Source organism: Triticum urartu, chromosome 2A, assembly GCF_056163025.1.
Source record: "Triticum urartu cultivar PI428250 chromosome 2A, HENAU_Tu73, whole genome shotgun sequence".
In the NCBI taxonomy this organism is placed as follows: Eukaryota; Viridiplantae; Streptophyta; class Magnoliopsida; order Poales; family Poaceae; genus Triticum; species Triticum urartu.
Window position 1 is genome coordinate 604813605 of NC_141874.1, and position 19641 is coordinate 604833245.

Below are 19641 nucleotides of genomic sequence, written 5' to 3' on the forward strand. Positions count from 1 at the left end.
TGCGGGCGCTAGATGCGGCCAGGACGCAATGCACACGCACACGGGGGCTGAGCGGCGGGGCGCACGCGGGCGTGCAGAGCAGTGTGCGAGCAGGGCCTGCAGGCATGGGTGCGCGAATGCGTTGTCTGTGTTGTGTCTGGCCACTGTACGAGCATTGCATGGTCAGTGACCAACACTGTTTGAGTAGTGTATGGATGGTGTATGACCACGGTTTGACTTGCATCTAGCTAGCTTGCAAGCAGATGCAAGTGAGCAGGATGAGCCTGAGCAGGCTCAGCGGTGTCGAGACCGACGAGGCGGACACGCCGTCCCGTGCGGCCGCCCCGGGGCGTGTCGAGACCGACGAGGCGGACGCGCCGTCCCGTGCGGCCGCCCCAGGGCGTGTCAATGCCGAGCCCCCGAGTGCTAACGGAGGGACGACGGCGATGCCGCGGTGTTGATGGCGAGAACGGCGAGGCCGATGACGAGGACACGCCATCCCGTGCGGCCGCTCGGGAGCGTGTCGATGTCGGGCCCCCGAGCGCTACCGGAGAGACGGCGCGACGCCGCGGTGACGATGATGAAAGGGTCCCGCCTGGACTGTGAAACCAGCAGCAGCGCGGTAGCATAGTGCTGCTCCACGGTGGGCGTCAAATGTCGTGGTATTCTAACGGGGGGTGCAAGACGACATATGTCACAAGGTGGCTTCGTGTGAGGGCAAGACTGCTGCTGATAGTCCCGGGAGCGGGTATGCGAATAGCATGCGGTAGTTTGCCCAGGTTCGGGACTCTCCGGAGAGATAATACCCTTACTCCTGCATGTCTGAGTATATCTGGTATATTTGGTACAGAGTGCTTCTAGAGTTGTATCTAAGCTCAGTGCCATAGGCATCTGTCTTTGCATATGTATGTGGCATGATGGCCGTTGCCTCCGGCCATATGGGTGTGCTTGGGCATACTTGCCCGTGGGAGTGGATGGATGGATGGCTAGCTAGCTCTCTTGCTAGCTAACTTGCTTGTGGGTGTGTGCGTGAGAGTCCATCCTGGATGGATGGATGTGTGCCCATATATATAGGCATGGCTAGCTTAGAGAGTAAGCTATATGGTGGCATGGGCAAGTCATGGTGGGGTGTCATGCTTGTCCCCTGGGTCACTTCATAAATAGTGCCAGGGGACAGGTGACACTGTACATGATGGTTGGGGTGACACATGAATAGTGCCGGGTAAGGCCGTCATGTCGGTGTCGCGTCAGGCTGCAGTTGATTTCGGGCAGCCGGCCTGGTGGAGGAGTCGGCAGCCAGCAGTCGGCCTGGTGGAGCAGTCAGCAGCCAGCAGCCAGCAGCCGGCCGCCGGCTAGGTAGTTGAACTGAGGGGCTTTGCTAGCCCCGATGTCTTGAATTCTTGTCTCGCCGTCTTCGGGATATCCATGTCCAATTACTCCGACAATGTGTTCACAGGCGAATTCCCTGAATGAACCCGCAAGTATCATTTCAAAAGTTTTAATATTTGTTCATTGTATGAACAGTGTCGTTTGTGTATAGTACAGAGTAGTAGGTCTCTTTTACCTTGTATATAATGTCAAATTGTAGAAGCGCAGTGAATGAAAATGTATCCTGCAGTAGTATTTGAACTTTTCAATTACATGTATATATATTTCCTTAAAGTTTTTGACTTATTTTGCTAATGCAACTCACATTTAGGATCAATTCTTCTTGTGACATTGAGAGAAATTGCTCCTCTTTGAATGTTATCTGCTTGCTTTCCATCTGCAGTAACACCAAAATTAAACTGTCAGAACTCAACAGTAATATATGTAACCCTTTAAGAAAAATTAAACCGTCAGTAATTGCTCCTCTGTGAATGAAAATTTAAACTGATACTTGCAATGTATACTGAAACCATGCTGCTGTCTGTCTTGTCTTTTTACTGCTTTTTGATAGCTGTAAGGGGCTTGTTTAAACTGATACTTGCAATGTATACTGAAACCATGCTGCTGTTTGTCTTGTCTTTTTACTGCTTTTGATAGTTGTAAGGGGTCTGTTTTCTTGCTCTTGTCCTCCATTTTCTGTTCTGTAACTATGATGATTTTCTCTGTTTTGATGATTTTACTACTAGTTTCTCCTTTACACTGTTACTAATCATCTCCTTGGCATGTTTTGTGCAGTCAACTTCATGTAATAATCAAAATTGGGAGCAAAATCAGGAGCATAACTGGGAGTAAAATGGAGTTTTTAGAAGATTTGCTGACCTGTGGATCCTTTCTTGGACGTTCTTCCTGTAGAGTCCAGTGTGGATCCTTTCTTGGACGTTCTTCCTGTAGAGTCCAGCAATTAGTGGCAGATCTCCCCTCTGTGTTCTCTCCAGGTACACCCCTATCTGCCATGTGTCTTTGTGCTGTTGCTGAGCCTTGATGCTCCTCTTCCATGGCTGTTCCTGTTCTATCTTCTTCTCAATCCCCCCTCCCATGGTGTCTCCTATGTTTGGTTCTGAGCGTTGAGAGGGTGATTGTGTGTTAGGTGAGATCAGTTTAGACGGGGGAGGAAGAAGTGTGAGATTTATTTTTTTTTCTTGGGAGGCAAGTTCAAGCATGGGGTTTAACTGTTTTTCTTCCTTTCTTCTCTTTTGTCAGGTGTGGTCCAGGGAAGCTGCTGGAAGAGATCGGTTGGAGGTTTAGTAGACAACCGGGTCTTTCTAGCCCGACCCATTTTCGTGGAAATGAGTAGATTCTTATGGGTAGCTTTCTACAATTACAGCTGTCATCAGGACAGTGGTCAGAAAATTTGAATGATACCCAATTGAAAATCAATCAAATGCAAAATAGACAGTCCCTTTTTTAATCCAACAACATATCTGGTTGGATCGTTAGGATGACAGTTGTGTCCTCAACCCATCAGAGTTTAAGTCCTTACATTGAATGTTCGACTGCTCACATTTTTCTGAATTTATTTCAAGCCTTTTGACAATGTGCGTTCAATGGGAGAAGACATCCCCGTCGACTATAAAGATGTTTGTAACGACTTAATCAATCTCAAGATGATGTGCTGACTCAGTCTTTCAAAGATGCTTATAGGGACAAGGTGTGTGTGCATGTGTTCATAGGGGTGAGCGTATGTGTGTATGTGTTTGTAATGTGTTAAAAAAACATCCACCTGAATATACCATTGTTTTGCCTTCGTGTTGTTGATCTTGATAACAAATATTGAGTTTTGTGATAGGCCATGACCTGCGCAATTTAGCTCCTTTTGATTATTCTTTAAATTTCTATTTTTTTTATGATCTTTGTGTGTCTAAAATTGTTTTTCCTTCCGTCGATTGCAAAACACTGAGGCCGAAGACGAAGGCGCCACGGCGAGCGTAGTGATACACGAGACATCATGAGGCCTCAGACATAAAGATTTCGAGCTGGCGATACCGTTGTGTGGAAGGACGGGAGTTTCCGCAGGAAGTTGGAGAAGATCTAATGCCAGGGATGTTTAGAGGGATGGTTGGCGACCACAACAATACGGCGGCGAGACGCGCTGGAGCACGGCCGGTTGCGGGGGCGGTAGCAGGCAAGCCAGCAGTCCGTGGGTGGGGGGGTCTAGGGGAGGAAGAAAATTGACTGACGCTGACTTTATTTTTCCAAACGATTAAGGAACCGACGGTCCCATAAGTTTGTGTTTGGGTTTCATCAGATCCCCTTGTGTGTTGGAGAGCTAAACATGACTTGCCTTAGGGTCTCTTTGATTCAAAAAGGACATTTAAAGAAATGAAGGATTACAATTCTTAGGAATTTTTCATATATGTAGTTTGAGTTCTAAAGAAATTATTCCTAAGTAGGATGTAATCATACAAACCAAAACCCTGTAGGATCATGAATAAATATGAAATTCTAGTCCCACTATTTTTCTGTTCCAACATTGTGGAATTTCTTTTGCATAGATGTGTTGGTGGCTTTATTTATAAAGCGGGACGAACGTCTATTACGAGAGTATTTTAATATTGTAAAAATCCTCTGACCTCCAATGATTTTGCTAGGGGACATCTGTATGCTCTCGGTGCATTTTCCAATATATGGTGGGTGAATAAGAGCAACTGGACATGTGTGCTCCAGCAGATTCATGGCTCGTAGTCGTGATCATCCTTGTTCATGAGCATTCATCCTCTGTTCTTCCTGACAAATGTATCTTATACTCTCTTCGTCTGAAAATACTTGTCATCAAAATAAATAAAATAAGATGTATCTAGATGTATTTTAGTTCTAGACACATCCTTTTTTATTCATTTTGATGACAAGTATTTTCAGACGGAGGGAGTACCGAGTACTACATGCACATCTGCTTGCATAGGAAGAGTATAATCAGGTAAACAAGGCCCACCCGAACCGAAACATACTGGTTCAAATTCTCAGTTCTCTTAAGAGATGGATAGGCAAACTACGAATGCAATGACGCGCAATCAGCTGCCTCCGGAGTCTGGACCAAAGACTCAATGTGGGAAGCACGAGACAGCACAGCAATGAGAAATGGCAGTTGCACATACCCTGAAACTGAATGTACATACGGCTATGGAGTATACAGATCAATTATGAAGCCTGCACTGCAGAAATTTCCTACTGCGAAATAGGAAATGCGCCAGTAAGACTACTTGTCAGTGGCATTTTAAACCGGGCCACAACAGCAGAAGATCGAAACTCCATATGTACAATTAGTTTGAGTACGACCCGTCACAGCTGCATGCATTATATGCTTTTCCTGATCTATTGAGTTCTCTGGCTTCTGGAGGTGGCTCTCAGCGTCCGGCATCAGCGAGCTGTTAGAGGATCGTCCTCCTCACCACCACAAGCTGATTCATCATACAGATTGGTTAGAGTGAAGTTACACAAATCTCTAGACAATATAAAGATCATGAATCAGAGAGCAGACGTAGCAGCCTTTTTTTAGGTGAAAAAGAGCATGGTGGTGACATGGAACAGAACAGAGGTTGTAAATTTGTGATCTCCTAAAGTGCTGAAGATATGTGGAAAGGGGCAAGGAATATCAGCTGCAGCTCCAACTTATTTGTGATAAAAACAAATTGCATAATTTGAAGACAGGACGGCAATTAGCTACAGCTCGTATTTTGTGCAAAAGGAGATAAGTAGATAACATAAAAAAGTTGAAAAGAAGATAATATATTTTTTCAAATATTCTGAACAGACAGAGACAAACCAAAGGTTCGGTGACCAGATTACACTATTCATGTACATTTATGGACCTTAGTCCACAACGAGTATTTGGGATAGGATAATGATCAGAGGACAGGGGATTGGGCACTCACCCTCTTCAATTCGTCGGCAGGGCTCATCCCTAAAGCGGAAGAGAAATTCTGAGGCTTATTCGAATTTTTTTTCAATGATTGCATGCAAAAAAGGTTAAAATGCTAGCTTGTTTATACAGCACAGCCTAAACTACCTGAACAGCCAAACTGAGTAACCAACCGACTCAAATTATGTCTTACCTAAAACAATTCAAACTATCTTCTCTGTCTCTAACCTGTCTGTCTATCTAGATACATAGACCTGCTATTATCCCATCATACAAGGATACAACTCTTCAGTTCCTAAACATCTCATCTCCTAATGACTATCCTCCACCTGTCCTAATCTCCTTGATATTCACGAATAACTTAGGTGTTCCTCCTGCTTGTTTTTGTACGGCCGACCGACCAGCCATAATTTTTGTACAGATAAAGGGGTGTGTTTGACCTAAAGCTCGTAGCAGTATACCAAGATAGCCCTTGCAATTTACATATCCAGGGTGTGGCAATTCTTTCCACAGCTCTTGCGTAGAAGTTTATTACTCCACAAAACAGCTTCACATTGGACAGCATACTAATTTTGAAACGAGAATAGGTAGGACGAACTGCCTATCTTGGACCTTTTTTTTGCATGGAGCCTATCTTGGACTTATAGAAGAGTGTGGACTTGACCACCAAGATCCTGTACGATGCCACTAAGCCACGTAAGTGTCACCTGGACAACATATGAACACGAAAATTTTGGACCTTAGCTGCTTGTGACAATCAACTCATCATGGAACCAGATGCTGAGTGTTCAATTGATGTTATGCACATAGTTTTTAGGATTAGTGTCCATTATGCATATGCATATTTCAAAGCTATTTGCAGGGTCTATGTCACTACTCATGCCTGGTTAGGATCTGAAATCGAGTTGTTGAAACTCTTCATTGTAAGCATTTCAGGATGAACGAGGCAAGCCTATGACCTGTAGCAACTTATGATTTTCCTACCGAGCAACCAAGAGTATCCTCTGTCCTCCAGAAATTACCCTTCAATCCAGTCTATGTACAATTTCAACAGGCATGGGAGAAAACTATATACGTTTCCAATGCCACTGGCCAGAATCAGGAGGTGCTAAGGGTGCTTGGTTAGGGGGGTATCCCTGGATGGGTCGTGGATATCCATCTCGCATCAAAAGTATTCAGATTCTTCATGAGATGTATCCAGGTTTCAGAGGAACATGTGGGACATGAGATGTATAGTCATCAACTTTTTAGTCTAGGATGTAATCTGGCTACGAGGATTTCAACAAAAAATGGATAACCACATGATGATTTGAAAATGATGATTTTATCCTCAACATATTAATTCATTATGTTAAACTAGAAATTTGACAAGTTCACTAATTGTATCCTGAAAATGGCCCACATTAACATATTAAGGGAGGACCCCCTGCAAAAAAATTCCGAAGGGAAAAGGGAGGACCATCAAAGCTGGTGAGTGAATAATGCAATGACCAAATCATGCATCCAATCCAAAAACGTCGTATGCCCTAATTCCAAAAAAGTAAGAGCACAAACTCAGGTGGTTCTAATAGCCTACTTTCACAGTTTCAGTATCAATGTAAATGTAGCTAGGAAAGCTAACTACAATCAGGGCCAAAATAATATGCTGCTCTTCAGTATAGGTTGTGTCCACAAGGATACAAGGAGTAACACTACCATATCCCATCACCACTCTTCTTAGTAGTTAAAAAACAGCCCATAAGTTGCAACAGTTTTAATTATTTGATCAACAAAATAATGACCATGATGGGAGCTAAAGATTACATCTAGTGTTCCCTGTGTCTACCGGATTATGTTATTCGATTGGTAGGAAACCTATCCAAAAAGTTGAGTGCACATTCAGGATATGCTTTCTTATATCTGATTAATATAAGCATAAGCATAATCTGACGCCCTAATAAGTTAACAAGGCAGAACCAAGTCTAATCGATCAAAAGTGGATCCCAACACCAAATCATGGTATTAAGGCATCAAGTTGCACATTCCAGTACCATCTGAATCCTAAGCGATTTCATCATCAGTCACATGTGAGTATTCTTTCATTTCTTTTTCTGTTTTCTTAAAAAAAATTGCGGGGTCAGTTTTCTTAATTTGTATGCGAGGGCAACAGCATGCATAATTTGGCAATGAGATGCGAAACAGTAAACGAAATTGTTAGAAATGGCATCATCAGGACGTACCGCCGCAGCAGAAGCAGCAACAGCAGCACGAAAGGAGCATGGCGGCTTCGCAGGCGAGCTCGAACGCGGTGGCCACCATCGACGACGAGCGGCCCTCGAGCAGAGGCGCCTCGTCCCCGTCCTGGCCCTGCCGCCCTTGCCCCTGCCCCTGCGCGCGCTTCTTGTGGGCGAGGTTGAACTCAAGCTTCTCCAGGTAGGCGTGCTTGAACGAGTCCCGGATCCGGAGCGACGGCCACAGGTGCATCTTCGCCGGGCGAGGAGGGGGCGGCGGCGGGGGCTGGCCGGGCCGGGGATTGTCTTGATCTTAGGGATCACGGGGGTCGGCGCGGACGATTGGGACGGTGTGGGTTGCGGATTTGGGATCGGATGATGGGACGGCACGGCACGGCACGCCGATGGCGAGCATGCGCGGCGGGGTGGGGTGGAATCTGCGAGAGCGAGACCTCCTCTTCGCGCTCACGCGCTGCTCGCCTGTGCCTGGCCCAACAAAGGCCGATGGTCCCTCGCGTCGCTCGCTCGGGTCGATGGTTGATCGGCCAGCGTTAACCGGTCACCTGAGCAGTCAACCGTTTTGACTTTTCTAAAAATAAATCTGAATTTTTCGGAAAATAAATAAATAAATAACTTCATAGGTTCGCAATAAAAAGTTCACAAGTATGGGGAAAAAATCAAAAATCTGAAAATGTTCATAGATTTTTTTAAAAAATTGCAACTTTGAAAAACGTTCCTTGATTTTGGAAAAAGTTCATCAATCTTTTTTGCAAAGTTCACTAATTTGAAAAAAGTTAATTGATTTTGAACCAAAAAAAACATCAATTTTGAAAAAAAATCGTGAATTTTTAAAAAGTTTGCGGATTTTTGGGAAAAAGTTCGTAAAAATTGAAAAGAGTTCGCAAATTCGAAAAAAAAAGGTTCGCGGATTTGAAAAAATCCCACAGGTTTTCTAAAGAGGCTCACGAATTTGAAAAAACAAATCACACATTTGAAAAAGAGAAAAGAAAAAGGAAAGAACATGGGAAAATAAAACAGAAGTAAAACGGTTTAGAAATCAAATAACAAAAAAAGAAAAAACTGCTTCTGGGAGCTTCCCAAAACCGAGGACGGGAGATTCCTCTGGTGCGTTAAGATGGGCTGACCCATTTAGATCAAGAGAAGGGGGGGGGGCATTGCATACCAAATAACCAATAATGGGCACATAAGGCGTCGAATAGGATTTGACGCAGTCTGCACTAATCACTAGAAAATGTGCTCCGGCAGAGTGGAACACAAACCTGACCATATGGGCCATGCCTCCCGGGCCAGCCCACGGGCATAGATTTTTGGCCTGACATTGGTCGGGCATGTCATGCGAGTAAAAGAGTAGGACCGGCCGACCTTCGACCGGCCATGGAACAAGGCCGATCCTCGAAGCCAGGCCTTAAGGTCAGGCACGACATGCCCCCATTAGATTTTTTGTATTTTATTTCTTAATTTTTTAAATTATTTTAGTTTTTAAGTCTTTTTGTATTTTCCTTAGCTTTTTAGACTGAAATGCAACACTGGTCGGCCTGCAGCCGTGTCGTGCCAGGCTGGTTTTTTATCTGGCTTGCCAAGCCAATCCCTATGGCCAGGTCTTTGGGTGTCCCGACCCATATGACCAGATTTGGTGGGACCGTGACGGGAGGAAATTGGACGGCTAGGACATGAACTCACCATGAGAATATAATATTTTATTTATTATTTATAAATATTCTAGTGATGTTTCAATTAGCGATATTCTTAGCCTCAGTTTGTGGTTGTTGAATGTTATGAAAAATAAGCACAAGAGTGGGCAAAAGCATAATATTGTGATTCAAGGGTCCAAATGTGAGTACTTGAGAGACGTCGACGATGAGTGAAGAAAGAGGGTTCCATGAGATGCTTGGATCCATCGGGTATATGCATTGGAAATGGAAGAGTTACCCGCAGTAGAACATGGGAAATTCATTAGTCATTGACATGATTCAACCATCATACTCAAAGCGGTTTCACCCAAAGATATATCGATTTGTACTTTCTCCTCTGGGATACCTAGCTCAAGAAACTAGATCAATGTATTGTAAATATATCCTCTATTTGCATGGGTAGTTGCAGTGGAAACTCCACCATGAAACTTCAAAGTCAATGGTCAGGCGTTATATCGACTAGAGGGGGGGTGAATAGACGATTTTTATGAAAGTCTTCAAAACTTGGGAGTTCTGAAGACAAACAGTGAAGATTATGCCTATTACTATGCAGCGGAAGTTAGATTACACTAGGCCAGCCATGGTCATGTATTCAACAGAGTGAAAGCACAGTGACAAACAGCTTCAGTGTAATAAGGATCAAGTGGGAAGAAGTTATGAAGCCACACAGATCATGCATTCACGTTGTGAAGACAAATGATAAAGCAAGCATGCAATGGCTTCACAATAAGTAACAGCAAGGGAAGGAAGTGAAGATGAAACCAGTGACTCGTTGAAGACAATGATATGTTGGACCAGTTTCAGTTGCTGTGACAACTGTACGTCTGGTTGGAGCGGCTAGGTATTTAAACCTTAGGACACACAGTCCCGAACACCCAGTCCTGAACACACAGTTCAGGACACCAAGTCCTCACCGTATTCTCCTTGAGCTAAGGTCACTTAGTCCTCGCCCAATCACTCTGGTAAGTCTTCAAGGTAGACTCCCAAACCTTCACAGACTTCGTTCACTGGCAATCCACAATGTCTCTTGGATGCTCTGAACGCGACGCCTAACCGTCTGGAGGATTCACAGTCCTCAAGTGTAATAAGTCTTCAGATCACACAGACAAGAAGACTCAAGTGATGCCCAATTTACTCTGGCTCTGGGTGGTTAGGGCTTTTCTCCTCACTAGGAATTTTCTCTCAAAGGCTTCGAGGTGGGTTGCTCTCAAACGACAAAAGCCGTGCACTGAAATCTGAGCAGCCAACCGTTTATGGTTGTGGGGGTGGGCTATTTATAGCCACTTGGCAACCCGACCTGATTTGTCTGAAATGACCCTGGGTCACTAAGGAACTGACATGTGTCTCAACGGTCAGATTTCGAACTTTCATGGCAACTTTACTTGGGCTACAAGCAAAGCTGACTTGTCCGGCTCTGGACAAGATTCGCTCTCATTGTCTTCACTCGAAGACATAGGTTTTTGATTTAGGCATCACTTCAGTCATTCTGACTGGTTCTCCTGGACCCCACTTAACAGTACGGTGGTTCCTATGACTCAAAAAGAATAAAAAGAACTATGAAAGATCTAAGTCTTCGAGTTCCATAGGCTTCATAACGCGTCTTCTGTTGTCATAGTCTTCAATGTGAATATCTTCATATACCACCTTTGTCTTCAATGTCTTCATACATTTTTAGGGGTCATCTCTGGTAGTAAAACCGAATCCATGAGGGACTTCTACCTGTGTTTTCCTGCAATTCTCACAAACACATTAGCCCCTCAACTAGGTTTGTCGTCAATACTCCAAAACCAACTAGGGGTGGCACTAGATGCACTTACAATCTCCCCCTTTTTGGTGATTGATGACAAACTAGTTGAAGTTTTCAACGGGGAATATAAAGTGTGAAGTTTGTAAAGGAATTGTCTTCATAAGTTGCAAGAGCTCCCCCTGAAGATGTGCATATAAGTTAATTTGCTTTTGGAATGCAAATGCACATGGCAGGTTGTACTTGTGGAGATCAGCTTCAGCTTATGATGACAATCCACTATGCATGTGAAAGTATATGAAGATAATGACATGCATAATGGAAAATGGACGTCTGCAGAATGAGATGAGTGCGGAATTTATCGTCGCACATGCGGAATTTATCTTCGCAAACAGAGAGGTAAACAAGTAGCAGACGACCATCGAGTTTTAGTGTTTACAACTCAAAAGAACCAAATGAAGCAAGACCAAGAGTTGTAAACACGAAGCAAAGTATAACAAAATAAGGCACCCGCCCATATTGACCCGCTTGAAGACTATAAACATCATATGCTTCTCCCCCTTTTGTCAGAAATGACCAAAAAGGTTTGAAGACATAGAGTTTTCTACGCGTTCCCAGGCGCAGCAGGGTCGGTGGAGTTGTTTGGCGGTGCTGAGCTTTGAGGTGCTGAAGCGGGTGGTGGTGAAGTAGCATCATCATCTTCATCAATGATCCTCGCAGTGACGGTGGTAGCAGATGAGGAATACTCAGAGTCGTCAAGTGACGGTGTGTTGCGCATCACAGCCCTCCTAGGAGGTGTGGTGTCAAATTTGAAGCGCTCTGTGAAGCCATCCTCTTCAAGTTCAGCTTCAGTGCAGATCTTGAGAGCCCTTTCCACGTATGACGGCAAGTCTCATGTGTAACAAAGGCATTCTTGGTGGCCAGGTTTCGAAGACGATTGACATCCACCAAGAGGCTCTTCATCTGACGTTTCAGCCAGTCGTGATGCTTATCTTGCTTTTGGTGAAGGGCCACAAGAAGCTCTCGGTCAGTGAGGACACGAGCACGCTTCTTGGGTCTTGGAGCGTTTGTGCTATCTATGGCTTCAGTTGATGCTGGTGCACGTGTAGTGCCAGCCATCGGATAGACCCTGGACATGGCTTCAACACCTTCAACATTCTGCGTGAAGCTCTGGTGTTCGACATTCTGAAGACTTATTGGTTGCTTGGCAGGCTCAGGGTATATTGCTTCAGCAGAGATATCCACATCTAGCAGGAAGATGCGATGGTTTCGGGCTGAGGGCTGATACAAAATTGTAGAGTGCAGTTTGATCAGCCTCATCACCCAAGGGGCATAGATTTTTAGACCAAATAAGTCCGAGCCTGACGCAGCAAGTTGTCGTATGAAAAGATCCTGTGCGTTGAAGCATTTGCCATGCATGATATAGAATATAAGAGTCTTCATTGCACCCTCAATCTTGGCATGTGGAGAGTGTCCCTTAATGGGCCAGAGAGTCCGCCGGATAATATGATATATGGTCCTGGGCAGGTACTCTAGGTCTTCAACGAAGAACTCAGTTGGATAGGGTGCATCTTGAGGCAATGGCTTCATCATTGAGAGCATCTGACTCATATTGGGTTCAGGTCTCTGAAATATGCTCTCAATAGCTTCAGAATGAAGTTGACACCCTTCCTCGAAGAATTCGCCTGGAGTGGGCAGGCCAGTGAGCTCAATGATATTGAATGCATTGGCTTCATGATGGACATTTCCGGTCATCCACTCCAGGATCCAAGTCTTAGGATCTCTGTTGTAGCCTTTGATGTGGAGAGTGGCATAAAACTGAAGCAGAAGCTCTTCGTTCCAGTGCTCTTCATCAGTTACAAACGGCAGCAAACCCACTTGCCTGAAGCAGTCCAAAGCTTCCTCAAGACATGGTAGACCAGCAATAGCTTCAACCTCAAGGCGCTTGTGAGGGAAGATGCGACCTTGGTTGTATAAGATGCAAGAATAATAGCTGCACTGTGAATAGCTCCAGAACCTGTCTGATACAATCCTTTCCCTTGAATAGGGGTTCTTGGAGCTATTGAAAAATGTGTTGTCTGCCTTGAAGCTGTTTACATCAAAGGAGCCAGGTGCTGATGCAGGACCTGGGAACCTTGGAAGCCTTGGGACTGGCTTCTGGACATGAGGCCTGTGCTCTATGTGATAGTCAAAGTGTGGACCTGCAGCAGACTCAGGAACTGAAGTGTCTGGCTCAGTGGCTTCGCTGTCCGCTGAAGCATTTGGTGGGGCGGGCTCCACATTGGCTTCAGTATTAGTAGTTTGAGGGACATCTTCAGGCACGTTCTCTTGGGGAACTGCATTTTGATGGAGCGAGGGAGTGGGTTCTGGAGGTGCTTCTTCATTGTCTTCGGCTGATGCAGCTAGAATTTCTGCAGACTGGACTTGAGGCCGTGGACCTTTGCGAAGCCTACGGAAAGCAGACGACGCTTGTGGTGTCGGAGTGGGCTGGGCCTCAATGTCTTCTTCCTCCTGAGGGCGATCCGCCCATGACTCATCTTGTGCCATTGGCGTCAGAGGACGACCAATGCTGATGGGTTCGCTTGTTTCAAGCTGAGGAAGGGCTGCATCACCTTGCACATTGTCCTGATGACCAATGTCTTCAGCAGCTAGTGGGTCGGCTGCTGGAATATCTTCAGCGTCAGGTGCCTCTGTGGGAGCAGGCTCATGAACTGTTAGTCTTCTTTCTGCATTGGGGTGAATGACAGAAAGGGGTTCAACCATCAAGGGCTCTGTGGGAGCAGCCCTAGATTTCTTAGTCTTGCGCTTCTTTTTACTGGGGGTAGAAGGAGAGGCTTCAGAGCTCTTCCTTTTTCTGGCTTCAGCTTCTGCAGCTCTTGTCTTCTTTAGCTCTGAAGCTGTTGACCGGCTCTTTGGCTTCGAGCCAGTCGTGGCAGTTGGGAAGACAATGGGAGTGGCTGCTTGTCTTGATGCCTCTGGTTCACTCACAGCAGGCTGATTCTTCTTCTTTGCGGCCATCTTGGGGTCGATGCCTGGACGCCCAAGTGCCTTGCGCTTTTCAGCCTCGTTGTAGGCTTGAACACATTTGTCAGCCAATGATTTCATCCTTTCACGCGAGCCTTGAGCTTCAGCACGCTTCTTCAGAAAGTTTTCTTTGAGATCATGCAGCATGATTTTGAAGCTTCTCACTTCCTGCACGCTGAGACTGGCCATGTGCTTCTTGAACTGAGCTTTTTCGTGATCAATTTTCTGCTTCAGCTCAACAATGCGCTGAGCAATGGCCAGTTCTGAAGCAATTGCGCCTTGGAAGGCGACGCTGAGTCCAACAGGCAGCTGCAGATCATTGAAGCTTATATCTGATGTGTCAAACCATTCATCGATGAAGCTGTGGATGATGGCGACATCAAAGAAAGGCAGATTGTTGAAGATTTCCGCTTCCTCCTTGCTTTTGATGAGCTGTTCTAGTGCGTCATCCCCCAGATCTTCATCGCTTGATAGATCAATGGCTTCACTGCGCAGAATGGCAGCTGCAGTGAGCTCTTTGCCTGTGTGTTGCTGGGGCTCCTTTTCCTTTAGGGGCTTGGAGATGCGGGATACATCTTCAGACTGCACACTGACTTCAGGAGGTGCAGTTTTCAATGGCTTCGCCCTTGAGATTTTTGAGGCAGGGGCCGGCTTCGAAGCTTTTGGTTTCTTTGTCTGCTTTGGCTTCGGCACAGCAGGAGCTTCATCAGACTCAGAATCAGCTGGAGGGTCATTCACAGCAGTCCCTTGGACCAAGATGTGGGTGATCATGCCCTCAAGATTGGCAAACGGACCGATGATATTGGGTTCCGCGTCGCGTGTGCCATCTGCCCTTGGTGAGGAGGGACCAGGATTGAAGTCAAGCCCAAATTTCTTCTTGTTTAGCTTCGCTGACTGTTGAGCAAACTGAAAGTTGCGTTTGAAGAGATTGTCGTCACGACACCAGAGAAGTGACGACGGATGTGCATCACCAGGCTGTGGTCCTCGGACCATGCATGGGTAGAAGCCTTGAGCAATGGCTTCATCTCTGGTCCTGGGTACAAGGTTCTTGTATAGGATATCCCCCCATGGACTCTTGATTGCATTCTTTTCAGCATACTCCTGGGTGACGAAGCGGTATTTGAACCACTGTTCTGCCCAATAGCGTCGAATCCATTGGATTCGGGTTTTGCGCTGCCCATAGCTCTCTTCTGGATCTGTTTTGTACATTTCAGCCAAGTCTTCAGGTAGATCCTTGGAAGTTCCCTCACGTCTCTGTCTGCCCCCCTTTCTTGCTGCTGCAACTGAAGCCATAAACTTTAACTTGAAAGGCTTCAAAACTTTCAAAGGCTTCAAAGGCTTTCTTTTTCTTGACAAACAGGAACTGGCTTCAGGAGAGTTTATGTGATGCTGTAGGAATTCTGCAAATGAATGCAGACTATGAGAACCGAAGGATTCTCCCACGGACATGTACCTGTGACAGCATTAAGGTGCGAGGGAAGGAGAAGAGGTCATATGCATTCTCAGAAGGTTTTTAAGATTAATCAGTTTAGAAGACATTGACCTCATTGTGCGAAGACATTCACTTATAGATAAGAAGTTGGTTTCAGATTTGTACGAACCCATAGATCAGTACAAGTGAGGAATCTAACTACTTTATGAAGCACAAGTGAATATACTAGGCATGTTATGAGATGCAGCGAGAGATCTAACTGGTGTGAAGAGAAACTTCTTATGGCAGAAAGTGACAGAACCAAGAGATCAAAAGAGGCTGTAAAAAGAAGTTTTATTTACCACACTGGAACTGCTAGATGGAAGGAACTTGATGCCGAGCAGTTCAGTCCTCCGTGCCCTAACTTGGCGACGGAAAACACCTACGGCGACGGCGGAGAGGACGATGTCCGCGGTCGGCGTGAGGACGACGTTGGAGAGGTTGCGGCAGCGAAGCGCTTCGTCTCCGGCGTCGTCGAGTGCTAGCGGTGGCGCTAGGGTTCGTGCGAGGATGGAAGAAGGAGATAATGACCGCGGTAAGTGTGAATTTATAGACTCAGAGGCGGCACTGTGCTATTACGCAGGTGCCCCTGGCGGTTCGCATTTGAGGCACGCGTGGCCAGTTAGCAGAAGTTTGGGGTTTGTTCCACGTCCCACACACGCCTAAATTGTCGGGCGGTCGTTCCTGCTTCTCCGGATCTTATGTGGAGGAATGAGCATTAAAAACGGACTTTTATGGTTGTCTCTATATGTTTTCAGCTGACAAGGACACAGTGAAGACATTCGACAGTTTCAACAGAATGCATATGACTTGGAGAGATAGAGTTTGAGATAGAAAGCATAGAGAGGTTAGGGTCCGATCACATTCATTAGTTCAAAAGATTCAACTAAGAAGACATAGTTATAAGTGAATGCTGTAGAGGACTTAACACTAGAGCATATATATATATATAATCATCGTAGTGAAGATAATCACGAAGACATGTTAAGTTCGAAGCCAAACCAGTGTGAAGATATTGCAAGGTAACGCCAAGAGTTAAACACTTCAAAATGGAATGTTTGGTGGTGGCGTTACCCACCGTATAGGAAGTATTAGACCCAGACACGGTGCACAATTATCGTGGCGCTCCGAAGTCAAATTCCACATTAATGTATTCACACTTAGAACGTATGTCTTCATTGACTGAAGATATACTTTACTTCGTGCTTTGCACATCTAAGTCATCAATATGCATAAGTGTTAGGATGTGTGCCTGATGACAGGACATTTGAGGATTCCAGGATATTTAGCTCACACCATAACTTGCAAAATCTCTTCTCATCCAAGGCTTGGTGAAGATATCTGCCAATTGCTCTTCAGTGCTGACGTGTATGATATCAATGTCTTCCTTCACAACATGATCTCTGAGAAAGTGGTGATGAATTTCAATGTGCTTTGTCTTCGAGTGCTGAACTGGGTTGTTGGCAATCTTGATGGCGCTTTCGTTGTCGCAGTAAAGTGGCACTTGCTTCAGATGAATGCCATAATCCTTGAGTGTTTGCTTCATCCACAGAAGCTGAGTGCAGCAAGATCCAGCAGCAATGTATTCAGATTCAGCAGTGGAGAGAGATACACAGTTCTGCTTCTTTGAAGACCAACATACAAGTGATCGTCCCAGAAAGTGACATGTGCCTGATGTATACTTGCGATCAACTTTGTCACCAGCATAATCAGCATCCGAAAATCCAACCAAATCAAACTCTGAGCCCTTTGGATACCATAATCCTAGAGTTGGGGTGTGAGCCAAATATCGAAGAATTCGCTTCACAGCTAAGTAATGCGACTCCTTTGGTGCCGCTTGAAATCGAGCACACATGCAAACACTAAGCATGATATCTGGCCTAGATGCACATAAATAAAGCAAAGACCCAATCATGGAGCGGTATACCTTTTGATCGAACTCTTTACCATTGTCGTCAGGACCTAGATGATGTTTGGCTGGCATTGGTGTTGTGAAGCCTTTGCAGTCTTGCATACCGAACTTCTTCAGGCCATCTTTGAGATACTTCTCTTGAGATATGAAGATGCCATTGCGCTGTTGACGTATTTGAAGACCAAGGAAGAACTTCAGCTCCCTCATCATGGACATCTGATATTGCTCTTGCATCATATATCCAAACTCTTCACTGTACTTCTGATTGGTGCAGCCGAAGATAATGTCATCCACATATATTTGGCACACAAACAGTTCACCATCATATGTCTTCGTGAAAAGAGTGGGATCCAGGGAACCAGGTATGAAGCCTTTGCTCTTCAGAAAGTACTTGAGTGTATCATACCAGGCCCTAGGGGCTTGTTTGAGGCCATACAGTGCCTTGTTGAGCTTGTATACCATATCAGGATGTTTTGGATTTTCAAAGCCAGGTGGTTGTGCAACATACACTTCTTCTTCAATCTTGCCATTGAGAAAGGCACTTTTCACATCCATTTGATATAGAAGTATGTTATGATGATTTGCATAGGCCAGCAGTATGCGTATGGCTTCAAGCCTAGCCACAGGAGCAAATATTTCATCGAAGTCAATGCCCTCCACTTGAGTATATCCTTGAGCAACGAGACGAGCTTTGTTTCTGACAACTTGACCATGCTCATCTTGCTTGTTGCGGTATATCCATTTGGTGCCTATTATGTTGTGCTTTCGTGGACCAGGACGCTTGACCAGTTCCCATACATTATTCAGCTCAAACTGTTGAAGCTCTTCTTGCATAGCTTGAATCCATTCAGGTTTCATGAAGGCTTCTTCAACTTTCTTGGGTTCTGATATTGAGACGAATGCGAAATGTCCACAGAAGTTTGCTAGCTGAGTTGCCCTTGAACGAGTGAGTGGACCAGGTGCATTGATGCTGTCAAGTATCCTGTCAATCTGCACTTCATTTGCAACACGAGGATGTATAGGACGAAGACTTTGCTCTTGCTGATCTGCGTTGTTGTTTGGAGGAATGTCTTCATGCTGAGCATTGTCTTCATGTTGATCAGGTGCTGAGATGATGAGTTCTTCTTCAGGATGAGCTTCAGAAGGCATAATCTCTCCAGTTCCCATAAGCTTGATTGATTCACTAGCTGGGACTTCATCTAGCACATTTGGCAGTTGCTCTCTTTGTGAACCATTTGTTTCATCAAACCGCACATCCACTGTTTCGACCACTTTGTAGTGAAAGAGATTGAAGACTCTGTAGGAGTGTGAATCCTTTCCATATCCAAGCATAAAGCCCTCATGTTCTTTTGGTGCAAACTTTGAGGTGTGGTGTGGGTCCTTGATCCAGCACTTTGCGCCAAATACTCTGAAGTAACTGACATTTGGCTTCTTGCCAGTTAGGAGTTCATAAGATGTCTTGTTCAGAAGCTTGTGAAGATAAACACGATTGATTGTATGGTATGCAGTATCAATGGCTTCAGTCCAGAATTTTCTTGGAGTCTTGTATTCATCTAGCATTGTTCTGGCCATTTCAATGAGTGTTCTGTTCTTGCGTTCGACGATGCCATTCTGCTGTGGCGTGTACGGAGCTGAGAATTCATGTGTGATGCCCAAGGTATCAAGATATGTATCAAGGCCAGTGTTCTTGAATTCAGTGCCATTGTCACTTCTAATGTGCTTTATCTTGGCGCCAAAATTGTTCATAGCTCGATTGACGAAGCGTCTGAAGACATCCTGCACTTCAGTCTTGTAAAGGATTATGTGTACCCAAGTATATCTAGAGTAATCATCAACAATGACGAAGCCATAGAGGCAAGCAGTAGTAGTAAAAGTTGAGTAGTGAGTGGGACCGAAAAGATCCATGTGGAGCAGTTCGAAGGGTTGTGTAGTAGTCATGATTGTCTTTGAAGGATGTTTTGCCCTTGTCATCTTCCCTGCTTCACAGGCACCGCATAAATAATCTTTCTTGAACTTGACGCCCTCGATGCCTATGACATGCTTCTTCTTCGCAAGGGTGTGGAGGTTCCTCATGCCAGCATGCCCAAGCCTCCGATGCCAAAGCAGCATTCTGAAGCTTTTGCAAGAAGACATACTGCAAGTTGTGGTCCTGCTGAGAAATCTACCACGTACAAATCACCTTTCTGATACCCTTCAAACACTAGAGATTTGTCAGATTCCATTAGCACCAGGCAACGATATTTTCCAAACATTACAATCATATTCAAATCGCAAAGCATTGAGACAGACATTAAATTGAAGCCAA

The 19641-nt window shown here is 45.1% G+C and overlaps 2 protein-coding genes across 2 annotated transcripts; both read right to left on the reverse strand.

The window, feature by feature from the left end:
• Positions 1-639: 639 nt before the first annotated feature.
• On the reverse strand, positions 640-2519 carry LOC147986183 (uncharacterized). Its single transcript, XM_087544532.1, has 3 exons — positions 2227-2519; positions 1673-1744; positions 640-1591 (listed from the first exon to the last, which is right to left on the reverse strand). The coding sequence occupies exons 1-3, from the start codon at positions 2401-2403 to the stop codon at positions 1478-1480; spliced, it is 363 nt and encodes a 120-aa protein (XP_087400658.1). The 5' UTR covers positions 2404-2519; the 3' UTR covers positions 640-1477.
• Positions 2520-4476: 1957 nt separating this feature from the next.
• Positions 4477-8014, reverse strand: LOC125539171 (uncharacterized). Its single transcript, XM_048702544.2, has 2 exons — positions 7483-8014; positions 4477-4802 (listed from the first exon to the last, which is right to left on the reverse strand). The coding sequence occupies exons 1-2, from the start codon at positions 7724-7726 to the stop codon at positions 4762-4764; spliced, it is 285 nt and encodes a 94-aa protein (XP_048558501.1). The 5' UTR covers positions 7727-8014; the 3' UTR covers positions 4477-4761.
• Between the last annotated feature and the right edge of the window lie 11627 nt (positions 8015-19641).

Bases quoted from the DNA above. Each gene is read 5' to 3' on its own strand.
- LOC147986183 (XM_087544532.1), bottom strand. From the start codon at position 2,403: ATGGAAGAGGAGCATCAAGGCTCAGCAACAGCACAAAGACACATGGCA. The intron at 1,745-2,226 runs GTCAGCAAATCT...GTGTTACTGCAG, and splicing joins GTCCAAGAAAGGATCCACAG to ATGGAAAGCAAGCAGATAAC. The intron at 1,592-1,672 runs GTGAGTTGCATT...ATACTACTGCAG, and splicing joins AAGAAGAATTGATCCTAAAT to GATACATTTTCATTCACTGC.
- LOC125539171 (XM_048702544.2), bottom strand. From the start codon at position 7,726: ATGCACCTGTGGCCGTCGCTCCGGATCCGGGACTCGTTCAAGCACGCC. The intron at 4,803-7,482 runs GTACGTCCTGAT...ATGATGAATCAG, and splicing joins TTGCTGCTTCTGCTGCGGCG to CTTGTGGTGGTGAGGAGGAC.